Source organism: Vulpes lagopus, chromosome 23, assembly GCF_018345385.1.
Source record: "Vulpes lagopus strain Blue_001 chromosome 23, ASM1834538v1, whole genome shotgun sequence".
NCBI lineage: Eukaryota > Metazoa > Chordata > Mammalia > Carnivora > Canidae > Vulpes > Vulpes lagopus.
The window spans coordinates 41,332,845-41,357,209 of record NC_054846.1 but is presented as its reverse complement, the minus strand read 5'-3'; the positions used below and the strand labels follow the sequence as shown (position 1 = coordinate 41,357,209).

Below are 24,365 nucleotides of genomic sequence, written 5' to 3'. Positions count from 1 at the left end.
CATTAACATTTTAAATAACTATCTGATGGTGAAATAAACCTTCTGGCTCTCTTCAGAGCATGTGACTCACTTGAACCAGATATGTTTGCTCTATTTATGCTCTCAATTTGTAAGAAACTATCTGAAATTTTTGATAGAAATTCTTTTCCATCCTGGCCCTATCTTCCTACTTCTAGGCTTATCTCTTAAATTGTCATGTAGCCATTCTCAGTTCTTGTGAGTATCTCAGACTCAATGAGTACAAATCCAAAATTATTATCTCCTTCCTAAGCCTTATCCCTACCAAAAGTAGTATCTGCCCTGAATATGCTATTGGTTTGAATTCTATCAACATTCTCCTGGTATTAACACGTGAATTAGCTTTTTCTACATCCTCAGTGTCAGTTTTTACCCACATATTATCAGCCTCAAGTTTTTTTTTTTTAATTAAATTTTCTAAATGACTCCAGGATTCTTCTCCTCCTATCTATACCTAGTGTTACTAATCTAATTTAAGATCTCATCATATCTCATCTGGCTTTTTGGAAATAGGTTCCTTGGACTCAGTTCTTCAAAGCACTTATCTATTTTATAACTACTGGAACTTTCTTCCTAAATCATTAGGAAAATAATTCCTTTTTAAAAAACCCTCAGGGGCATTCTATTACTTAAAGAATTAGTTTCAAATGCTTTAACATAATAACCTTAATTTCCAAAAGACCATCTGAGCCTGTTCCTTACTATATGAACACCGACCCCTCTGTGATATCTGTATTCCTTGAATTTAGGGATTCTAAATCTTCTTTGTACCATAGATTCCTTTGCCAGTCTGATGAAGTGTGGACCCCTTCCTAGAACAATATTTTGAATGTATAAAATAATAAACATAAGATTACCAAGGAAAGCACTTCTACAGTGATAAAATTCTGTCTCCGCACTCTGCTCTTATGTCTTTGTGGCTTTGCTTGTGATCCTCTTAGCAAAGAAGTGCCCCTAAACCTGCTCCTCTGATTATTGAAATCCTTCTCATCTTTCAAAGCCTATTCAAGTCCATCTCCTCTGTGCATCTTTACCTAGACTCCCCACCCCATCTGTATTCACCACTTTGCCCTTTGCTCTCTCACAGTAGATCCTTTGTATTTTTAATTAGTCCTTTCTTAAGTTAGCCCCTTATTATAATACATTGTATTAATTGACAATGATGGGGCTACTGTAAACTAAAGGGCCATTTTCACACATAGTGAATTCATGTTTTCATGTTTTTTTGAAAAACACTATGAAATATGCATATGAGGAGGAAACTGAGGTCCAGAAATTTTGTTTGACCAAGATAATACAATTTGTTGCTCTTATAAGTTATTTGAGGAAAGGAATATTTTGTCTTTTTTATACCTTCTCAGGATCTGTGGAATAATATTTGTTCAGTAGTCTTTGCTAATGTGGATTTAAAAATTAGAATATCTGGGAAATACTTATCTCCCAGTATTTAATGCCCCTAGGATTGCCTAGGGTCCATAGGAGGACAGAGAGGTACCTAGATACTAGCACTGTCCTAGTTCAATGTATGTCAAATCAACGGGTGACTAAATCCTTCTTAACATACTATAAACTCTTCTAATTTCTAGCAGTTTCACAAATTGAAAATTACATAGGGGTTTTCAGCAGTCTGTTCCCTAAAACATTATCTCTTGTTTTGCACTCTTGATAAAAAAAAAACAGTTATAAAAATAGAATAAATAAAATTTGTTTGGAATCGTAATGAATTCAGGTAATGTTTATATTTGTGATGATAGAAGTTGTATAACCTATTTCCTATGTTACTCCCTTGGTGAAAACAATAAAAGCAATCCAATTTTAAATATAATTCCCTTGTACCAGTTTCACTTTTTTGTAGTCAAACATGTTTCTGCAGGTTTTCCTAAAACAACTAGGCAATCTATTTTTAAATAAAACACTTATCCAAAAAGATTTGTTTTGCAATAGTAATGCTTTCATTTCAAAATATTACTTTGAGTTTAAAAAATATATTTATGATCATTAATTTCTTATGTGGAAGTTTCTTATATATAGCAAGTATTTTGCAAGGAATTGCATCTTTTGATTTGCCAATGCTTTTGCATGCTGTGAGCTATAAATTAATGTATAATTAATTCATTATCACTATCCTTTTCTCATGACCTTTTCTATTATTATAATATATAGCAAAGACTAAATCAGATGTCCCAAGGTAATTAATTTTCTATTTTCACAGCTCCAGATGGTCCTCCTGAAAGTGTGTATGTAGTAGCAACATCACCTTTTAGCATCAACATCAGCTGGAGTGAACCTGCCACCATTACTGGACCAACATTCTATCTAATTGATGTCAAATCGGTAAGGTGTGTCTTACCTTCTGCAAAAGACAGTATAGAGAGTGATTAAGAATACACATTTTGGAACCAGACAATTTGAATTTTAATCCTAGCTCTATCTGATCTCAGACAACTTACTTAACCTGTGTGTGTTTCAGTAGCCACATCTGTAAAACAAAGATTAATAATAGTACCCAGGGTACAGATTTTGTGAAGATGAAATTAGAAAATAAGCATAAAGAACTTTAAACATTGCTTAAGTAAGGCTCCGTAAGTGTAAGTAAGGCTCAATAAATGTAAGTGAAGTATTATTAGCCTGATCATCATTATATTTATCCCCAGGGTATAGATAATGTATATAAACAAGTGGTTAAGTTGATGATCAGGGGATCCCTGGGTGGCTCAGCGGTTTAGTGCCTGCCTTCAGCTCAGGGCATGATCCCGGGGGTCCTGGGATCGAGTTCCGCTTCGGGCTCCCTGCATGGAGCCTGCTTCTCCCTCTCCCTCTGCCTGTGTCTCTGCTTCTCTGTGTGTGTGTGTGTGTCTCTCATGAATAAATAAATAAAATCTAAAAAAAAAATTGATCATACATTGATTTAAAATACAGTAAAAAAGTACTCGCTTCAGCAGCATATATACTGAAATTGAAATGATACAGAGAAGATCAGCATGGCTTCTATACAGGGATAACATTCAAATTCACGAAGCATTGCGTATTTTTAAAAATAATAATAAATACAGTAAAAAAATCATAATACAAAAGGTGAAGGGAGAAGGCATTAGGAGAAATAGCTCCCAAATCATGTAACATCAGAGCTTAATTTTGAAAAATACTGGAAGCAGAACACGAAAAAGAAATGATAATAAAAGTGTGAAAAGGAAGATTCATTCACGAAAAAGTAAGCAGTTCAGGAATCCTTGATAAAAGCATTTGAGAAAAGTGCTGAGAGAAGCTGGATTAGGAGGCAGACTGTATAACATGTAACAGAGTTTGGGTTTTATGATTAAGACCAGTGGAGTGTCCATTGAGGAATTAAAGTAGTGTTCGGATATAGATTTCTATTTTATAGGATCAGCTTGGTTGCACTGCAGAGGAGAGCAGTCTTATTGCAAAATTAGGCAAAGGAACAAGAAACTATGTGTAAGTGGGAAAGAAAAGATAAGGACAGAGGAAATGTAGCAAGGGAACAGAATGAAAAATAATTTAAATCTACAGGATTTGGTGGAAAAAATTAGGGATGGTGAGTGAAAGGAATAATCGAGGATGGCTTTAAGATATATGATTTGGAAAATTGGGAGGAGAAAGAAATTTGTAAAGGAGAGGAATGAATTCAGTATTAGATGCATTGAGCTTGGGATGCCTGGGAGTCCTCCAGGTGAAGACACTCCCTTAGCACTATTATATACAGGTCTGCAGCTCAGGAGAGGAAATCTGAATTTGCAGATTGAGCAAGTGTGGGTATTTAGAGGATAGTTGAAATGAGAGGAAGGGATGAGATTAAATATATAACATGTAGTGTAACGGCCCCTTCTGTAAGAACTAACCTGAGGATTGAATGAATGAATCCTGGGGAGTCCAAACATTTAAATAAGAGGCCTGTGAGGAGACCAAACTGGAGTGGCCATCCAGACAGAGGGAAACCCAAGCATGAGAGTCCAGCTTTTCACTAAAACAGGGTAGGGTGCTCAACAACATAAATAATGCCGAGTTGCTAGCTAGGATTAGGATTGGAAAAAACTCATTAGTGCCCTGCTTGGGTTTGACTGGGCCTGATGACACTCTGTTCTCATGGCATGTAATGCATGGAGTCAGATAACTTATGGTGAGTTCTCCTTCCCCTGCCTTGCTGTCTCTACCTATCTTTTGTTTAACATTTATAATTTTATTATGTCTTTATGTTATTTCTAAAATGGAAGTGCTTCTATCTCAAAAGACATGTCGTGATTAAAATGAAAATTTAAAGGCTTATTGGTAGGTTTGTACTCCCATTTAGTCTTCTGTTTATGTTCCTTTTTAGAGCATATTTGTGAAAACTTTTAGTTCATAATTAGCTAAAAGTAATCAACACTCATGACAAATGCTCTGGGAATATGTATTAAAAGCAAATTATAAAATGATAATACTGTGTTTCTGTCAAAGACATTATTAATAAAAATAGTTTTCTCTTGAAATTTATGCTTAAAGGAAGGTAAAATAAAATATTTTTAAAAGGTGATTTATAACCTCATTCTTTTAGTATTGTTATAGAGATTTAAAATGGGCAAGGGAAAGAGAGAAGGGTGACTAACATGGTAATTGCTTATTTTATATCAGTTACACAGTACCCTCTCCATAGCATTACCTTATCTTATCTAACATTTTAATGTAAATATATTATCTTCATTTTGCATAAAGGGCAATGGAGGCACAAAGCTGATAGCTTCTCAAATAATTAAGACCTGGCTATAATCAGCAAACAGTGGTGTGATAGAAGAAAGGAAAAAACACCAAGCAGCAAATAAAATCTGCCAAGTTGAAATATATGCTCATCCAAACCTTTTGGGTCACAGCCAGCATTGTACTAGGTGCTGGGTACCTAGAACAAGTCTGATGTGGTCATTGTCTTTATAGAGCTTATCTGCAGCTCATTTCATGGATATAGAATTATATGCTGTCAAGAATCATCAACACCTAGGCCAGAGAGGAACACATATCATTGGATTTAGGACTTATGCTATAGCCTGGCTTTGCCAAATACCAGACATGGGGACATAAAACTCTTTTCCTGAGAGACTCAAACAAAACTTGACCATCTTAAAGACGTATGGGCACAGATATCACGCCCTGGGTGATACTACCAGAAATTCATGCATTTTTGTAGTCCTTTGTTCGTTGTTCCCTTTATTTTTTTTTTCAAAGTAACAAATATTGTTTCTATTCACCAAAACAAGGATGCAAAGCATAAGTAGCTCACACTCTAGTGAAAGACATCTAAACAGCTAATTATAGAGTATGAGTTATGCAGTTTTTTGGAATATAAACTAGTAAAGTAATTCAGGTTCCTCTTATGAGGGTCATACTGACACAGAAGACACTTCACAGGGCAGGTTAAATTGGTTGTGGGACTTGAGGAACAAATAGAGGTGTACCAGGTGGGGAAGGGTGTGTATGGGGCAGAAAAGGAGAAAAAATAGAATCAAAGTCTAATTACTAACATTGCTTATAAAACCACCGTACTACAAAAATGATGGGACATGTTTCATAATAATAACAGATGACCAAATATAATATGAGCAAACAAGCTTGGAATTGATGGAAGGGAAATAATGAATCAAAAAGATCCAAAGTTTCTGTCTTGGATAATTGGACAAATAATGATTAACAATGACAGAGTAGGTTTAGTGAAGAAAGATAATGAATTTTGGTACATTCTGTATTTGAGGACCCAACATACTTTTTGGATTTTAGTAACTATTTTTTAAGATACAGTAGATCACAGGCATGTTATGTCATATTTTTACAACTCAATATTTAGTATGCACTCTTTTAATGGAAGACATTTAAAATAATTTAATTTTACTTTTTAAGATCAGGGCGAGTGTAGTAGTTTAGAGAGTTCTGGATTCTTGAAAGACTTGGGAGAAAATCCTGTCTCTGCTACTAAATAACTATGGAATGTTGAGGAATTCTCCTCAACTCTATAAAAGCAGAATTCAAATAGGTATAGTGGTCAGTCAAGTAACATAAATGAGCAGTCAAAATGAAGCCAACTGGGTGAAACAGTGATGAATTGGAGATTCGTGCCCCATTATAGAAGTTAACTACTCATCTCTAGATAATTATTACCCAGCATGAATATAAGCCTAGTCTTAAGGAAGATTTAAAAAGCTAGATTTTGTGTGATGTTTAAATGCTGACAGCTACCTGAATCACACACACTTTCTGTCAGTGAGGACATGCACTTGGTCAATAGTATTCCTACACCAATTTGTTTTTCTGCCACTTTGGAGACAGGAGGCAACTCCCTTCAGTGCTCTAAGGTGGGAACAATCTATTTGACTTTGCAATGCTCATGTTATTTATCAGCCTTTTGCTGTGTCTCTCATAGCAACAACTTCTTTAAGTTGAAAAAGCTCTTAGAAAAGAGCATTTGAAGAATATTTTGAACAAAAAATCTTTCAGAGTTACATGGGAGGGTCAAGTGGAAAATTAACTTAGTAGTGCGAACAGTGTACATAATCTGGATTTAAGCATTTCAGTTTAGATTCCTGAGAGTGGCATGCATACTAGGATTTCAAATTTTAGGATGTTCATCTTGGGAAAAACCATTCTTTTCATTGCTAGAAACTTTAGTTATGTTTAATCCCTGCAGTGAATAGGCCAGACTCTCCATCAAATGTAGATTATGTTTGAACACACTATACAATTATATTTAATATACCCAAAGATACTCATTTTTGCACATCTAATAATTATAATGTCCACAGTTAATTGAGTCCTTATCCAGTGCCATGCATAGTGCTAGACTGGAGTTTTTCAAACTGCAATAATGACCATATTTTTTTTAAATGAACTGGAACAAAGTTTAAAAGTAGAAAATATCAAAGCGCATTTCAGAAACAAATTGCATTCCTGAAAATTGTTTTTAAGATTTTAAGTTAAAAGAAGTATGTGTGAACACTTCTTTTGAACACTCATACATCCTGAGTTATGTTACAAAATGTGTTTCCTTTTTGTTGCTCATGGCAAAAAAAATATCAAAATCTCTGTGCCAGCTACTTCAGATCTGTTTTTCTAAATCTCACAGAATACTCTAAATAGATATTATTACTCCAATTTTACATACACAGAAAGTAAGACACAGAGAACATAAGTGACCTGTCAGATGCTATAGGAACTATTACATGACCAGGTTGGTATTTGAACCCTTAATGATTGATTACCAAAGCTTGTATTGTTTATCCTATAAAACATTGGAGTAGAAAGTAGAGTTCCATTGACACAGAGATAATAGTTGCTTGTTCATTAGATGGATTGATTGTGGTTGACTAGTTGATTTTTTTTCTTTTACTTTCACTTGTTGAAATAACTGCTTATAAGTAGACTGTTAAAGTGGCACCTTAGATTTCCCAGGACAATCGGACTGTAAGAAAAAATAATTTAAAACTTGGCTAGTTAGATATACCACAGGTAGCTTTGAATTATTATATTTTGGTGATTTGGATCTCAACTGTGTCTCCCTTTAATCACTAGCTATTTTTTCCTATAGGTAGATAGTGATGAATTTAATGTTTCCTTCATCAAGTCAAATGAGGAAAATAAGACCATAGAAATTAAAGATTTGAAAATATTCACAAGGTATTCTGTGATGATCACAGCATTCACTGGAGACTTGAGTACTGCATATGTAGATGGAAAGTCAAGTGCTGAAATGATTGTTACTACTTTAGAATCAGGTAAGGCATATTTTCCATCATTGCTAAAAATTGGCTGAGATTTAAGTGTCTTTCTTAGGATTTTTCACAACACCCCCTAGAATAGGTATGTGTTATGGGAAATTTTTTACATGTATAAAGTATAAAATTCAGTGACTCACCATAACTGACAAAAGTGAAGTTTTCTATCTATATTTTTTTAGGCCAATTGGAATTATGTAGAATAATCAATTCTTGGAAATACAGAAACAAATTCGTTCATAATAATATCCTAATTGTATTTTGTGTGTTCATTTAAACACTAAATATTTCAGAAATTGAGTTACCTTGCCGAAAGGATGGTTTTTCAAATGGCCTGTGGCCAATAATGCTGTATGTAAAATTCCATTTTAATTATTTCTGTCCATGACTTAAATGCACATTAAAGTAATAATAATCTGTCAGTATGTAATATGGAATTCAAAATTAGAATCCAGGTCATGCTTACCATATCTGTTTTCCTCACCTAATCAAATAGCATGTTTTATTATATAACCTATTTAATAAATGTCAGAATCCATACAGATTTTCTCAAGTGCCTATGAACAGGGTCTGAATGAATAATAAGTTTGTAACCAATAGGAATTAAGTGTGGAAAGTCAGCTTCCCAGAACTTGCTTGCCCTATCCTCCTTCAGACACCTGATGTTCTTTGCCACCAGACATATCTTTGGAAAGAGCACATGAAGGGATGTGTTGCTATAGTTTATTTGTTGCTATCTGTAAGGTAAGTATAGGAGGTAAAAAATGTTTTTTAGCTAGTTTTTTCATTATATTATATACTCTATTGTCTATAAAGTTATGGTTCTACATTAAAAGATAACATCTTATCCTCAGCACCCTAAAATTTCATTTGTTTCCATTTTACTGCCACATATATCCCAGATATTTATTTTCTTATGATACCTTTTATACTTCTCCAGCATCCTCCCTGTGAGGAAAGATGCTGCTGAATTTATTCACGCTCATACCATAAAACACTGATTGTCAAATCTTAATGTGCTACCTCTCCCAAAGATATCATTGTTAATAAATTATTACTAAATCTCTAAGAGTAGAATTTTACATGTAAACCCAAAGATATTTAGAGAATAAGAAATTCTTTCCAGAATTCAGAGAATTATTTCACTTATCCAACCTTAAACCTGATCTGAGTTTTAGATAAAATGATTAGTTAATAATTAATATCTTTATAGCATTGAAATGTATAACAACAAATGTGAAAATATGTCTTGAGCCAATTTAACTTTCACTTTAGCTTGCGTTTTTCCACTTAATATGTGATATTTGGCATTATAACATATTTATGTGTTCCTCTTTTTTTCTCCCTGTTATTTATTTACTTAATTTTTTGCTTGCCACAGGGTGCTATCTATAAAGATATTTGCAAGATAATATATAAATAATAAATAAAGGTACTAAAACTTGAGCATCCAAACCTTTGACTGCCTAATATTAGTGGCCTTCCTCATGGAAATTCCTTTACTTAGTATGGAAATATATCCATTTCAATTTGATCACAATAGATATATTCATGCAATTAGTCATTTATATAAAGAACATTAATTATGTAGTACATCAAGAACTAGTTCCTATATCCATAAATTAGTTTTATTCCCATGTATATCATTTTCTTTCATGATAATGCACTGATACTTAGCTGTTGTATTTTAGGCTAATTTTTATTTTTCAAAAATAACATGGAATATGTAGAATATATAAAGTATTCTCACAACTCAACATTTTAAAAAATCCAATTAGATATCGGCAAAAGACATGACTAGACCTTTCATCATGGGGGAGATACAGTGGGCAAATAAACTCATGATAACATACATTTTCAGCATCATTAGCTATTAAGGAAATGCAAATTAGAACCACAATGAGGTATCACTATGCATCTACTAGAACAGATAAAATAATAATTATGAAATAGTGATGATGCCAAGTGCTGGCAAAGCTACAACGAGACCGGACTTTTGATATATTGGTAGTGGAATGCAAATGAGTATAGCCACACTGAAAAGTAGTTGACAGCCTTTTATGACACTAAACATGTATGTAGAGCACATGACCTAGCAGTCATACTCTTGGGCAATTATCACAGAGACTCAAAAATTTATGTTCACACAAACAGCAGTAAATGAATGTTAATAGCAGTTTTGTTAGTAATAACAAAAAAAATTGGAAACAACCCAAGTGTTTTTCTATGATTAAACAAACTTTGGTATATCCACAAAATGGAGCGCTACTCAGTAATAAAAAAGAAAAGAAAAAAAGAATGAACCGTTGCTACATACCTCAAGCATTATGCTGTTTTTTTTTTCTTTTTTCTTAAAATGACAGAACTATGGAGGACAACTGTCAGTGTTGTGGGGATCTACAAGGTGCAAATGCCAGAAGATAGCAGAGGAAGTTTCTTTATGGAAATAGAATAGTTTTGTACCTTATTTCTGGTGATGATTGCAGGAGTTCTTTACATGGAATAAAATTATATAGGACTGCACACATTTATAAAAGCATGAAAAAATGATGAAATCTGAATAAGGTCTGTAATCTAATTAACAGTATTGTACCAATGTCAATATCCAGGTTTGATATTAAACTATAGTTAGGTAAGTTATCACCACTGGTAAAAGCAGGGGGAATGTTCCATGGACTGTATGTACCATTTTTTGCAAATTCCTGTGAGTCTATGTTATCTTTAAATAAACAGTACAAAAAAGTCATAGAATTGCATTCTATGCATTTATAAAATGGATTCATAAAAATAAGTGTAAAAGTCAAAATAAACAACCAAACTAACTGAATCCCCATTATGATTTCTGTGACCTATAGCTGTCAATGATTCTACATATATCAGCCATTTTTGCTTGTTTTCATAACATATACGGTTTAAATAATTTGTGGAGAACATTTTATAAGCAGAAATTTGAATCAAATAATTTTATAGGGAGATTAAAAAGAGGAACACAAATTTTTAAAAATTAATTGGTTAATATTTCATTTTAGTTCCCAAGGATCCACCTAACAACATGACATTTCAGAAGATACCAGACGAAGTTACAAAATTTCAGTTAACATTTCTTCCTCCTTCTCAACCCAATGGAAATATTCAAGTTTACCAAGCTCTGGTTTACCGAGAAGATGATCCTACTGCTGTCCAGATTCACAACCTCAGTATTATCCAGAAAACTGACACATCTGTCATTGCGATGTTAGAAGGACTAAAAGGTGGACATACATATAACATCAGTGTAAGCATTCATTGCTTTTAATTACTCACCTATTTTACAAAGTCAGTTTACAAACTCAGCATTCCAAACTACCGCACCCCCTGTGCACACTAGATTTCTCATATCTTTTTGCAGGATTGTGTGAGACATGCCAATAGAAAATAACATTTAAAGAAATTAAATTGCTTATTTCCTATTATAATTCAACAAACACTATAAAATATGTAGGTAACAAAAAAAATTGCCCAACAATAGCAGAAATGCAAAAATAAAATAAAGGGAAGGGAAAATGCATGTTAAAAGCAAGAGAGCAGTGATATGTAGAGATAATTGTACCTAAAGGGAAGCTGTTTAAGTGTGCTTGTAAGTGGAAAACGGAAAAGCAAATTTCAAAGGCAAGGGGCAGAAGTAACTATTGACGTGTTTGAAATTCACATTTATTTCACGTAATAATTACTAAAGCTAAGCATTTTACATCGTAATTTTAAATTATCTGTGTGTGTTTATGTACATACAGACACACAATTTATTTCAAAAACGTGTTTTTGTAGCATGTCTTAAAACTTTCAAATAGAATTATATGGGTCACAATACCATCTTTTAAGCAACATAGAGTTCACCCTAAACCTTCAGGTAGCTTTTCCTACCAGTTCTTTATGATTATCATGGAATCATCAGAACACTGTTATTAATAATTTGTATTCATATGTATATGTTTTTCTCTACATTATATCTATATATCTGCATAGCTTCATTTCTTCCTTCACTCACTATATATCTTATTTCATAAGATATATAAAATAAAAATAAAATACATTTAGTTTATAAAATCAAAATATTTTATTTATATATGTAAATATAAATAAAACATAAAATATATTTATATTTATATATAAGTAAAATATTCTCATAGGATTCTTGTTGCACCTCCCATTAGATGGACCAACATTGTGGAAGGTCTATTAGAGGGAGAGTGGTTAAGAGAATGAACTGATCTGGGTTCTAATCTTGGCTCTATGGTTTGTTTCTGGGCAGTTGCCTCAAATCTGTACGTCAGTTTCTTTATCTAAAAAAACAATAAATTCTACTCCTGAAACTAATATTACACTGTATGTAGTAACTGGAATTTAAATAAAAACTTGAAACAAAAAAAAGAAAAAACAGTAATAGGAATAATGACTTCTTTATAGGATTTTTGTAAAGATTAAAAAAATATAGTTATGGGAAGTCATGAGTGCTCCATGTGTTTTGCCTTTTGCGAATAAGAGAAAAAATAGGAAACAAAGTACAACTAATTCATAATTTAAACAACAATAAAAATTATCTTATTGTTCAGAAAATGCAATTTACAGTTCCTCAACACCTGACAGTTTATTAGAAATATATATAACTAACATCTGTCTCAACCTACTGAATCAAAACCTACATATCTTCATTCAACAGGTTTACAAATGACTTCTTTGTACAAAGCAATTTGAGTAGAGCACCTAACTTTTCATTTATTATTTCACTTAAATGTCAGGCTGTACCACAAAGAAGTAAAAATAATGAAGCATACCATAATATCACTTTTCATTTTTAATACTTCTTTTCTTAAATTTACAAACTCCAATACATACTTCCTTTAGATATTTTGTAACCACATATTTTTGGCTTATTTACCATATCTACTGCATCACATGTATTATTATAACCTTAATTCAATAAAAACATTCCCAAAGTATCTATAGTGTGGAAATATAGAAAATAAGTTAATTATGTTTGTGTTTGTCAATGAATTTGGGCAAGAATATAGTCTTTGTTTTATAGAGCAAAAAAAAAGTAAATAAAAGAAGATGATCTACAGCATGAAGTGAATTGAAAGGATTCACATTTGTGTGAATTACCTTCTGTCTATGCAAACAGAAATGTTTTATGTGTATATGCTGCATTATGTGGGTTATAGCGTCGGATACTTTGGGGCAGGGGTGAAGAAGGGCATAAAGGCCAACTTTCAGAGGGATGATTTAATACAGGAAAACAAGGAGGTTGAAGGAATAGGATTTCATTTCAGAGAAGGAAAAAAAAGAGGGTCTTGAATATGGATTTAAGAAAGCCAGAGTTACCTAGCTACAGAGGAAAAGAGCAGATGTTAGAGTAGATGAAGGAGTGTAGACATAGTGGCTTTTCTGCTTCTGTTCCTCCTACGGGTTCAAATTGAAGCCACATCCTTTCCTGGTCACTATGATAGGGCTGTTTAAGTCACTCGGCCTTTGTTCTCTGGACTTAGTACTATAAGATCAATTTTAAGAACTATTTTATTATTAATGTTCTTTCTACCCATATTGTATTCATTTGAGTAAGTGCAAGAAAAATATAATGAGTAGGACATATGCAGTTGTTTTTAAAAGCAGGATCATTTAAAAATTATATGACCCTAATAAAAACAGTAACAAGATGTTTATTCTTTTTAGGTTTATGCAATCAACAGTGCTGGCGCAGGGCCAAAGGTTCAGATGAGAATAACTATGGACATTAAAGGTGCATATATGAGCTGCCTTCCTGTGAAATACTGTTGTCTTAATCAAAGAGTAATTACAATTGAATTGTTATTAGAGTTAAGAATGTAGTCAAGCTTTTACATGATGCATATGCAATAATAACTGCATACATTAAGTAATAAAGCCTGCTTATTAAAGCTATACTTAAAATGTCTAAATAATAATGCAAATTACCATCTTAAAGAAAGAGAATGCCCACCTGCTATTTATCTTATATTTCTCTCTTTCTAAACTTAAAGTTTTCTGGGACAAATTTTATACTCTGTTATTTTATGTTTTTTAATTTTATTGAAAATTCATTGTTAAATTACCTGTGCTGGGCTTTGATTAATTTTAATTAGATACCTTGACTGATCTTTATCTTGAAAGTAAAATTCTTCTCAGTTAATCAGATAGTGCTTAACTTTATGATTCTGACCGTAAAGTAGATTAATTCATTATTCTGACAGGTATTGTTTATAGAAAATATAATTAAAATTGTAGGCTCCCCCTCCCCAAGGCAGTCCATGAAGACCAAAAAACGTTGTTAAGAGGAATGTAGGACCAGCCAGTCATTCAGGATACTATCTCTTCCTGACTGAAAACATACAAGCAAGAGATGTTACAACATCTCTCTCAAAATCTATAATAAAACCTGCAAAGAGATAAAAAAACTGAAGTGTAGGGACCTTTAGTAGAATGCTTCTCATTCTGAAGCAAAAAGTAACTTTTCTTAGTCTTTGGTAGCACAGTAGAGCACAGTGATTAAAAGTGTCAGCTCTAGACTGAATCTAGGGTCAAATTGCTGAGATTGAATCCTGTATTGGCCACTTGATATCTGCTTGGCTTTAGGCAAGTGCCTTAACCTCTATAAGCTTGTAAAATTCAGATAATTCTAGTTCCTACCTCAAGGATTGTTGTGAAGATTGAAAGAGATAATCTCTGAAAAACCCTTAGGACAGTACCTGGAAACTCATACCACTAAGAATAAGAATAAGAAATACTCACTGTAAGATGAAGCTGATAAATTTTATCTTTTCATCAGTGGTAGTTTATATAGTTGTAATATTATTTAAAAGCACCAAGATTTGTTTTTTAATTCATTCCAAACTACTTGGAATGTATGAATGCATAAGCTCTTCAAAAACATCAGGTGTTTTATAAAACAACTTTATAAAGAAGAATATCTTAATATCTTTTTCTTATTCAATGGCAGGACAGGTAAGTATGCAGGTAACAACAGATACATTATATTAATTCTTTAGCAAAACTTCCTATGTCTATTGCTTTCATCATTCCCAGGTAAAGAGGATTAGTTCTGACTTTCCACTCCTTAGATAGGACAGATTGACTCATGCTTAGTCATCTAGACAAAATATGTGAGTACTAGTGGTAGTGGTGAGGTGCTAGAGAAATATTTTTCTCTAGTAATATGCATGATTGGTTTTGGTGACATAGAGTGATATTGAATTAATAGTAGTCTCATTAAATTTACATTTGACACATAAAGTTGGATAATCATGTCCAATACCAGATTCCTCTAACCGGAAACCTTTCTTTAGGGACTCCCCAGTGGCTTGGCTGAGAGTCTCTCAGAATCCCTAAAACCTGAGGCTCTTCCTGAATCCTTCCCTCCTTCTTCCTTACACAGGTATTAGACCTGTGATCTGTGGTCTAAAGGCTCTTGCCACCTACTTCTGTTCCCTGATCCTGGATTTTTCATGGATATTTCCTCCAATAAACTTCCTACACATCTAATATTGTTATAGTCCTTACATCTCAGAGGAGTGAGCCAAAGGATTAAGCCAAAAATATTTGATTCAAATCCTGTTATTTCCCTTTTACAGCTATGTGACATAAGGCCATTTCCTCATCTATAAAATGGAAATGGTATTGCCAATTTTGACATTATTGAGAGGCTTTTTAAAAATTTAATAAATATGGAAATTGAAGTTTGATTAAGCAACTTGCTGTGCTTGAACAGCTGGAATACGTATATAGCTATGGGATGAGACAAGCAGAGTTCCTATAAATATTGATTTTGGAGATACTTGTATGCATTGGTGATAAATATGAATTATTGTGACACTTTCAGAAATTATTCTGGCAATATCTATCAAAGTTAAAAATGTTTTTATCTTCTGTTCCAGAAATTCTGTTCTTAGAAATCTATTCCATAGAAATAAAAGGATCAGTAAAGAAGGCTAAATATATAAGGCTGGTTATTTCAGCATATGTTCAAAACCTGAAGGAAAAGGGAATTCCCATTACTAGCTGAATGATCAAATAAATATGATGTTGTCACACCACGATATACAACACAGTCATTAAGAAGAATGAGTTGGCCCCCTTATTGGTGACTTGGAAAGAATTATATAAGTCATATTTAAATGAAAAAAAGCAATATGTGGAGTGATTATAACACATAATATAACCCCATTTAAAAAACCAAACAGTAAAAATAATCCTTTATGTATAACTTTATGTATTTTATATGATTATGTGAACCTGGAGAAAAATATAAGAGGATATCACTCATATATTTGACTTGGATAAACTGTAGGAGGGATGATGGTATAACTAGAATAGGAATTGATGTATCAGCTAAAGGAAGTAAAAGAAGAAAAAACCCACTAAAATATTAGTATGATATAATGCACTTATAAAAATTATATAAGTGAGAGCATAAATTATTAGAATTCTTTTAATATGTGAAGAGGAGTCAGATGCCTAAAAATCACACCTGAGCCCCCATATCTCAAGCAAGTATGAAATATACAATTAAAGCATTGGGAGATAATAATTGCTAAACATCTGTTGTATTTAAACAACACTGTTTCATTTGTTATGTGTGTCTGTCATCATTGTATCTATAAAACATCTGCATGAAATGAGAATTTAAAATTTTTTCCTTCTCTTCAGAAACAAAAAAACCCAATTGCAGTGATATTTCTTCTTTGTTTTAAGCTCCAGCACGACCAAAAACCAAACCAATCCCTATTTATGATGCCACAGGAAAATTGCTTGTGACTTCAACAACAATTACAATCAGAATGCCAATATGTTACTACAATGATGATCATGGACCAATCAAAAATGTACAAGTGCTTGTAACAGAAGCAGGAGGTATCATCAGTTGTCAACCTGTCTCGTTAAGTTATAGAGTAATTTAATGCTAAATAAATGCGATGCTAAAGTAATTTCCATTTAAAATTAGTAATATAAGGTTGGCTGCCTATTATTAGACAACTTTTGAGCTTAATAAAGTGTTAATATTATCACGAATTATACTCATCATTAATCTATGCCTAAAATAGTTAGCCAAAATAAGAAAAGGCATAGTTAAAATATGTGATTTTTTTATGCTATGTACTGGTTGGATTATTTGGTTTGGACAAGATGGAGTCTTGATAGCTTCTTTGAAGGTATGAACAGAAGAATTACCCTTGACTGAGAGATATTCTTTGTGTCTCTGAGAAGTCATCCTCCACAACAAAGCCTGTAGATTCATGTGTTTGGGAAAGATAAGGTTCCCTGTTTATCCAGGTAAATCAGCTGAATCATCCCTGGTTGTTCATAGAGTGGCAGATGTTGCATCCAGATTTTCCTCATGCAATTATAGAAATGCTCTTCAGAAATGTGAGAATACTTTCATATATTACTTGTAATTATATCCTTTTTTCTGAAAATAGCTCAGCATGATGGAAATGTAACAAAGTGGTATGATGCATATTTTAATAAACCAAGGCCATATTTTACAAATGAAGGCTTTCCTAACCCCCCATGTATGGAGGGAAAGACAAAGTTCAGTGGCAATGAAGAAATCTACATCATTGGTGCTGATAATGCATGTATGATTCCTGGCAATGAAGACAGAATTTGCAATGGGCCTCTGAAACCAAAAAAACAATACTTGTAAGTATAGCTCATGCTTACTAATGCATCGTGATAGCAAGCAGGAAAACTTTTTTTTCATCCATCTACTCATCCTTCCATCTTTCCAATTAGCACTGGACATCCATAATGTATCGTGACCTAATACATGGTAAAGACCAACAAGATATTCTCCTTACATTTCATAAATATACAGTTCCATAGGAAAAGCTTAAAAATAATTATGATTTGATATGATAAGTGACATAAAGACAATGCTAATGTATGGGTTTTTGGAAACACTATTCTAGTCTGTTTGTTGATGACAGCTTCCATTTACTGGAGTCATAGCAATGATTTTCTCCTCTTTGTATTATCAACCTCTGAATTAGTGACTGAAGTATTTATAATTCACTTTAATATTTCTCATTTTGTATATCAAGATAATCTAATGTATGAAAAACCAATTCTGATACTCTGGCTTTATTAAATGCTTTGCTAAATTAATCATGTATCTCCTGTTAAATTGACTATGTTATTTTTGTCATAAGACTACAGTTTTTAATATTAAATTATTTAATTTCCAAAATGTAATTTTTACTACTAAATTTGAAAAATGCAGGTAGTTTCATGTTTCTTGTTTGCCTGCTAGTTAAAGCATTATTAAATCCTCATAAACAAACTAAGCCAAGTTAACATTAGAAAAGTAGAAAAGTCAGGCATTTAAAAAAATAGAATGCTTTATCATCTATTAATAAGTACAATTGCTTTGGTTACTAAGTTTTTGCCTGAAATTTAATCATCATATACAGACAATTCTGAAAATGATATACCACAAAATTTAATGCTTATTCAAATATTTAATTTGCATATTTTCACAACGCAGACTCTTAATATGTTCAATAAAATCATAAGAATTTGAGAAGAGTAGAGATTAAATTGTAAACTGAAACTTATGAGTATAAGTTGGTTTTGTATTTTAAAATGCCTGGATGTCTGTAATTTTTAAATAAGGTAAATTTAAATTATCTCTGAAGGTGTTAGAGTCACCCATTCTGTAACCATTTTCTATTTCTTATGTCATAAAATCATAGAGTGAAAACACTGCTGTACACACAGAATTAAGAATCATTTTTCTTAATTTATTAACATGGACAAAGTTCTGTATGACCATTCTAAATCTAGGTCACTGGTATTTTCAAAGGTAGTTGAGGTATAATGGTTATTATACTTTATAAAGTATGTTTGTTTAACACACTTTTTCACAACTGTTTATAACCTTCTGACTGCCCATGAGTCTGGCCAAACTTTTAGTTACTTTTTTATGTGCAGGATAATTATTCATCTCACATAAAGATAGGATATATTGTTCTGATGACAATTGATTTCCAAGTTTACATCTTACAAATAATTTTCTCTTGAATAAAAATGTGTATCTTTCATTGATTTTGTTTGTTTGGGTTTTTTTGTATTTTTCATTATTTGTTAAATTATTTATAGGAAAAAGTAATATGGCATGCAAATTGTCTTAATTTTTTTATTTCATAGATTTAAATTTAGAGCCACAAATGTTATGGGACAATTTACTGATTCTGATTATTCTGATCCTGTTAAGACTTTAGGTAAGATACATTCTGTAATTTAATTTCATTGATAATCTTAACATACTAATCACAGTTGTAACATTCAATAGTAAATATATTAATCCATGACTAAATGCTCTCAAGTATAAATTCATTTCAAGCTTAATTAGCCTGACAAAGGAAAACATAATATTTGTGCTATTCTTTTAAGTGCTGGATGTTCCATCTATTCAAATCTGAACATAGATTTCTATATGGTATTAGTTCTATGCTGATGTGTACTAACATTATACTAAGCAAATATTTACTTGGAAGCTTAATATATAATCTTATATACAAAGCATTTTTACCTAATAAAAAAGAAAAAGGTTTATGGAAATTTTCCTGAAATAATCTTACAAACTAGGTACTTTCCAGCTGTTTTAAATTTTATTTTCCAATAAATAGATAAATTTTATTTTCTTTCTAAATCAAGTCTCTCACGAGTTTTTCCAGTTATACCCACCCAGTCAGGCCTGAATAAAACATAGGTACAATTTAGTCAAATGCAAGTGTTCTCCTCCTCCTCCTCCTCCTCCTCCTCCTCCTCCTCCTCCTCCTCCTCTTCCTCCTCCTCACCATCATCATCTTTTGGGCTCTTTGTATGTACTAATAATGGAATCTTCACAGCTGTCTTATAATCTTTATCCATAGTTCTCAACCAGAGTGATTTTACTCTCCAGGGAATATGTGGCAATGTCTGTAGCAATTTTTGGTTGTCACAATTATGGAGACAAGCTACTGGTGTAGTGGGCAGAGGCAGGGAGGCTGCTGAACATCCTATATTGCATGGGACAGTCCTTTCAGCAAAGAATTATTTAGTGCATACTGTAGTATGCATCTCAGTAGTGCTGAGATTGAGAGAAGCTGTCAGGTGCTATTAGTTCCATTTTATAGATGAGGTAACCAAGGCCCAGATTAAGTAATTAAGTGGCTCAACTAGTATTCTAGCACAGATTCCACAGATTCCATAACCATTACAGTACAAATACAGAATTTAGGCCTGGATTCAAAACTTGACTCTACCACTTGAGAAAAATAATGTTCATAAACCTCAGTTTTCCTATTTAGAAAATGGTCATGATAGTGTCCACGTTGAAAGATTTAAATAAAGTAGCATATGTAAAGATACTAATATTCTATAGTTAGTAAAATTTTAAATGCTTAACAGCTTCTGTTAGGCTATAATAGGCTGTATAGGATATATAATAGGATAGGCTATAATCAAAGATCTTAGAAATATACTTTTTCAGGAGAAATTACTTCCCTAGGATTTCTCTAAGTGTGCAGCTTCCAATTTTCTCTGTATAAAGCTCTGAGAATGTGGACCTTTGTGCACCGCTCAGATCCACAGTATCATGTGATCTGCACAGTGAGAGCTGTGGCTGGAAGCAGATAGATTTTTCCATTATTCTCATTTAGAAATGTTCATCTGGTTGTGGAAGATTAATTGTCAAAAAAGTCAGCTTCTGCAACCTCTATGTAGTTAAGGAAATTTTCAATGTCAAAGAAATAAAAGGGACACATGGTTTGCTACATAGGTGTTTATAGAGGAATAACTACTGTCTTATCCCCTGAAATCAATGATTTAATTAATTAATTTTACCCAGTGATTCAATCATTTTAAAATTGGCTGACTAGACTTGTGGTTTTGAAATTGGGTGAAGTATTTCTTCATTGATAGGTGAGTTTATCACACCCTGACACCACCACAGTGAAATAAATGGCATCAACATAATGTCCTCTACGTTACGGCATTCGGGAACTATTACCATAGCAAAATGGTGACCCTGGTATGTTTAGTAATGGATGATAAAAGACATAGAGTGGATAGCTCACATATCTTAGGGACATGACATTCTGTAGGAGCCATGCTAAAGATGTTGCCTTGCTGTGTGGTTTGTTGTGTGCTATGTCTCTCATAGATTGCTGGTTTCACATTGATGTGAGGATACATTCAGTCAGTTATCTGAGCGACAAAGTTACAATGTCCAGGGTAATAGGAATGAAAAGGGGGGAAAGACAAGCATCAGAAACCATGATGTGCAGGGATGTGATTCCTCACATTCTGCCAAATGGCTTCCTTCTGGCCAAAGATGGGCCTCAGCTAATACTTTGGCTGCAGGTAGTCCCAAGGTGTCTTCAATGATGCTCTTCTTTTTCTTCCTTTTTCTCACATCCAGTTCAGTGGAATAAAATAATTAATTTTAGAAGGTAGCAGAAGTACACCATCAGTTCTCTGGTACTTTCTTTGAAGTCATGACTATCCCCACCCCAGTCATCCAAGTGCTAATGCTTGTGTGCCCTGCTAACCGCAAGAATCTAAAGGGGTTGTAAGATGTGGAACAGAGGGCAAAGCATAAAATCTGGTCAAGGTTAGGGAAGGAAGCACTGGTGAAACATAGACTTGATGTATAAGGTAGAAAGCCATTGGGTTGATAAGGGGTAGTTACAAGGAAAGGTTCTATATATCTGTGATCTCATTTTTTAGAGTTCATGTAATACTTATAGACCAGTGACATAAGGGCAGCTCTTCAGGCTCCCCCTTAGAGTTTCTTCCATGGATTCCCTTCTGATAAACTGTGGCTTTGTGTTAGGCTTTTGCCCTAAAATGCTTATTATGGATTGACCACATGGAGTTCTGCTATCTAGACAGTCTTTTATAGTCAGTAAAACCATGATAGGCAGGAGTGGAGAGAATGATTAGGAATGCCATCCTGAGTTGCGGTGAAATAAGATGTGCAGATTTGGAGAATGGAGTATACCTTTGGAGCAGGATTCCTCAATGTCTAGAAAAGCGGCCCAGTCATCTGACTGGTTAATGGGTTTATTACTATCAATTTCTGTCCTCACATTTTACCTGGCTATTGGATATTATGGTTCTGTGACTATCGGATTCAGCCTTATGGGTTGGGCAACAAAGAATACCCTCCAGAAATGGTTCTGGTCCATGACCTGACATTAATAAAAGGCCATTGAGTCGTTAAGAGCTTTGGGGGCGGGGAACCTTGCCAAGGAATATATAGTAGAAGGACTCAAGAAGGAAATAAACTACATTGGTCAATGACAAGAATGGTTTCATGACTGTGAGAATGGGAGCAAGCAAATAGTAAAATGCACTGATATAATAGCCTGTTGTCATTAGAAGATTACAACAGATGTTCAAGTCCCTGTTTATCTCAAATATGTCACGTATTGGGTTGGATGATATCAGTTGCAACAGGCGAGGGGCTCCCGACATTCTTAAGAAGCCTACTGAGGACTTATGTCTATATGTGATTTCTGATTTTGGTGAAATAAGTGAAGATCCCATCTGGGTCATCAAATAGCCAGTGGATATACATTCATTCGCTGGTATTTAGCATAGCACAGGCAGTGAGCTCCAAGCTAAGTTGCCTGTCAGTAAAATCTTCAAATTTAAGAGCTTTAGTAAGGCCGTCTTTTCAAGTAAGGATGGAGTATACATTTCCATGACAGTCCATTTTGGTAGTGGCTATGTCTCTTATTTGAAAGTTAAAATTAGGGGCAACAGAATCACCATAGACTAATGAACTAGAAGGTTTAAGTTTATTGAAGAGTTAACAAAAGCAAAAGTGAGGAGCCTGGTAGGGCTTTGCTGAATAAGGATGAGTGTGTGGAAGAGGAGTATGCACTTAGGGGAATCTTTATGGCCTATAGGAATAAACAGAGGAAATGACATATGCCATTATTTTAATCCTAAAGAAATACCTACAACTTATTTGATTTTGTTTTCACTCAGAATTGAGTATTAGCATTTTTATTAACAAAACTCATAAGAATCCTTCTTAAACTCTTTTTAAAAATCCTCTTTAGGCACATCAGTTTATGGAAACTGCTCGCAGGCAATGTTTTGATTACAAGGTTTAATTATAGAGGATTCCTGTGATTTGAAAACCAGACACTGCTTTCTGCACCTTACAGGGCTTCATTAAAGCTGAACAAGATGAAACCTTAAACCCCATGGCAGAGGCACTCTGTGATTGTTTTCTTTTGTCATAACACTTCTCATTTAATTACTAGGCTAACAATGAGAAGTTCCAATCTGCTGTTCACTTAGAAACAGAAATAGGGAGACACTATGTATTTTTTTGCAGCGAAAGGATCACTTGCCCCCAAGACACCAGAGGAATGAGGAGTTTTATGATGTTAACGAGGCAGTGGTAATGTGGTGCTGAACCTCATAAACTTTGCAGTCAGACAGGCATATTTCAGGCACTGTGGACAGATACTGACTTTAGGGGACCTTGGGTTCATGACTTTAACAAATTAATTTCTGAAAACTTATTTCCAAATTGAAAATAATAATACCTAACTTGTAAACTAACTGGACAATTAACTCAGATGAATGAATGCTGAATGAATATGGAATATTTATTAATAAGGATAATCATTTATGTGCCAAGGCTTTGATGAGTATTTTTATATATAACCCCACATATTCTTCACAACACTATTAACACAATCTCCTATTTATAGATATTCTCAATTTATTGGTTCGAAATCTACAGCTGGGTCTGTAAGCAACTTGTCCGAGGTTAGAGAGCTAGGACATGGCAGCACCAGTTTTTATTTTTTTATTTTTATTTTTTTATGTTTTCTTTTTAGCACCAGTTTTTAGACCCAGGCGGCCCGAGTCAAGTCAGTGCTGTGCGAGAAACTGCTGTACGCATAGCCTGGAAATCACTAAGTGTCCAACTCAGTTGCAATTGTATTGCTCTTGGTGATTTTTCTGCTTTCCTATCTTTGATGTGCCATTTTCTCTTCACAACATTTTTAATTACTTCCAGCTGTTTTCTTACCACCTTCTACCACCTTCTCCTCTTAGCCCTTTTGAGATTAGCATTCAGTAAAGTAAAGCATTAGTATGCATCCCTTTTTGTTTTTTAAACAATAAGTAGGTGTGATTTTTCTTTACACCCTGGAAACCACCGTTTATTATCTACTTCTAATATTTTGCCAAGTTGATGCTTGAAAATAATATGTTTAGGGTATTTTATTTTATTCATTTATTTTTAAAGATTTTTTAAATTGATTAGAAAGAGAGAATATGAGTGGTGGGGGTAGGAGGAGGGGGCATAGGGAGAAGGAGAAGCAGGTTCCCCACTGAACAGAGAGCCCAACCTGGGACTCAATCCCAGGACCCAGGATCATGACTTGAGCCAAAGGCAGGTGTTTAACTGAGCCACCCAGGTGCCCATAGGGTATGTTTATTTATATTTCTTCAATTATGAAACTGAGTGACTTTTCATAAATTTTTTATGCAGTACTTGAAAATCTGGGATAAATGGTGCTGTCCAAAAGAGAAAAGATC

At 33.5% G+C, this 24,365-nt stretch overlaps 1 protein-coding gene, 1 long non-coding RNA gene and 1 other non-coding gene across 9 annotated transcripts in view; 2 read left to right on the top strand and 1 right to left on the bottom strand.

Annotated features, from left to right (window-relative positions):
* The window catches only part of LOC121481155, a 179,947-nt gene that overhangs the window by 84,941 nt on the left and 70,641 nt on the right, over window positions 1–24,365 (bottom strand). The window lies entirely within an intron of this gene.
* PTPRQ (protein tyrosine phosphatase receptor type Q) overlaps window positions 1–24,365 on the top strand; it is a 200,357-nt gene that overhangs the window by 129,017 nt on the left and 46,975 nt on the right. For all 4 annotated transcript variants that reach the window (XM_041738237.1, XM_041738236.1, XM_041738238.1 and 1 more), the window contains 7 exons: window positions 2,231–2,352; window positions 7,580–7,766; window positions 10,796–11,040; window positions 13,473–13,539; window positions 16,506–16,664; window positions 17,231–17,453; window positions 18,960–19,033. In XM_041738237.1, the coding sequence (XP_041594171.1) occupies window positions 2,231–2,352; window positions 7,580–7,766; window positions 10,796–11,040; window positions 13,473–13,539; window positions 16,506–16,664; window positions 17,231–17,453; window positions 18,960–19,033 (1,077 nt within the window). The remainder of the gene's footprint in view (window positions 1–2,230; window positions 2,353–7,579; window positions 7,767–10,795; window positions 11,041–13,472; window positions 13,540–16,505; window positions 16,665–17,230; window positions 17,454–18,959; window positions 19,034–24,365) is intronic.
* LOC121481741 lies at window positions 2,945–3,051 on the top strand. Its single transcript, XR_005985399.1, has one exon. It is a non-coding gene; the product is annotated as a U6 spliceosomal RNA (small nuclear RNA).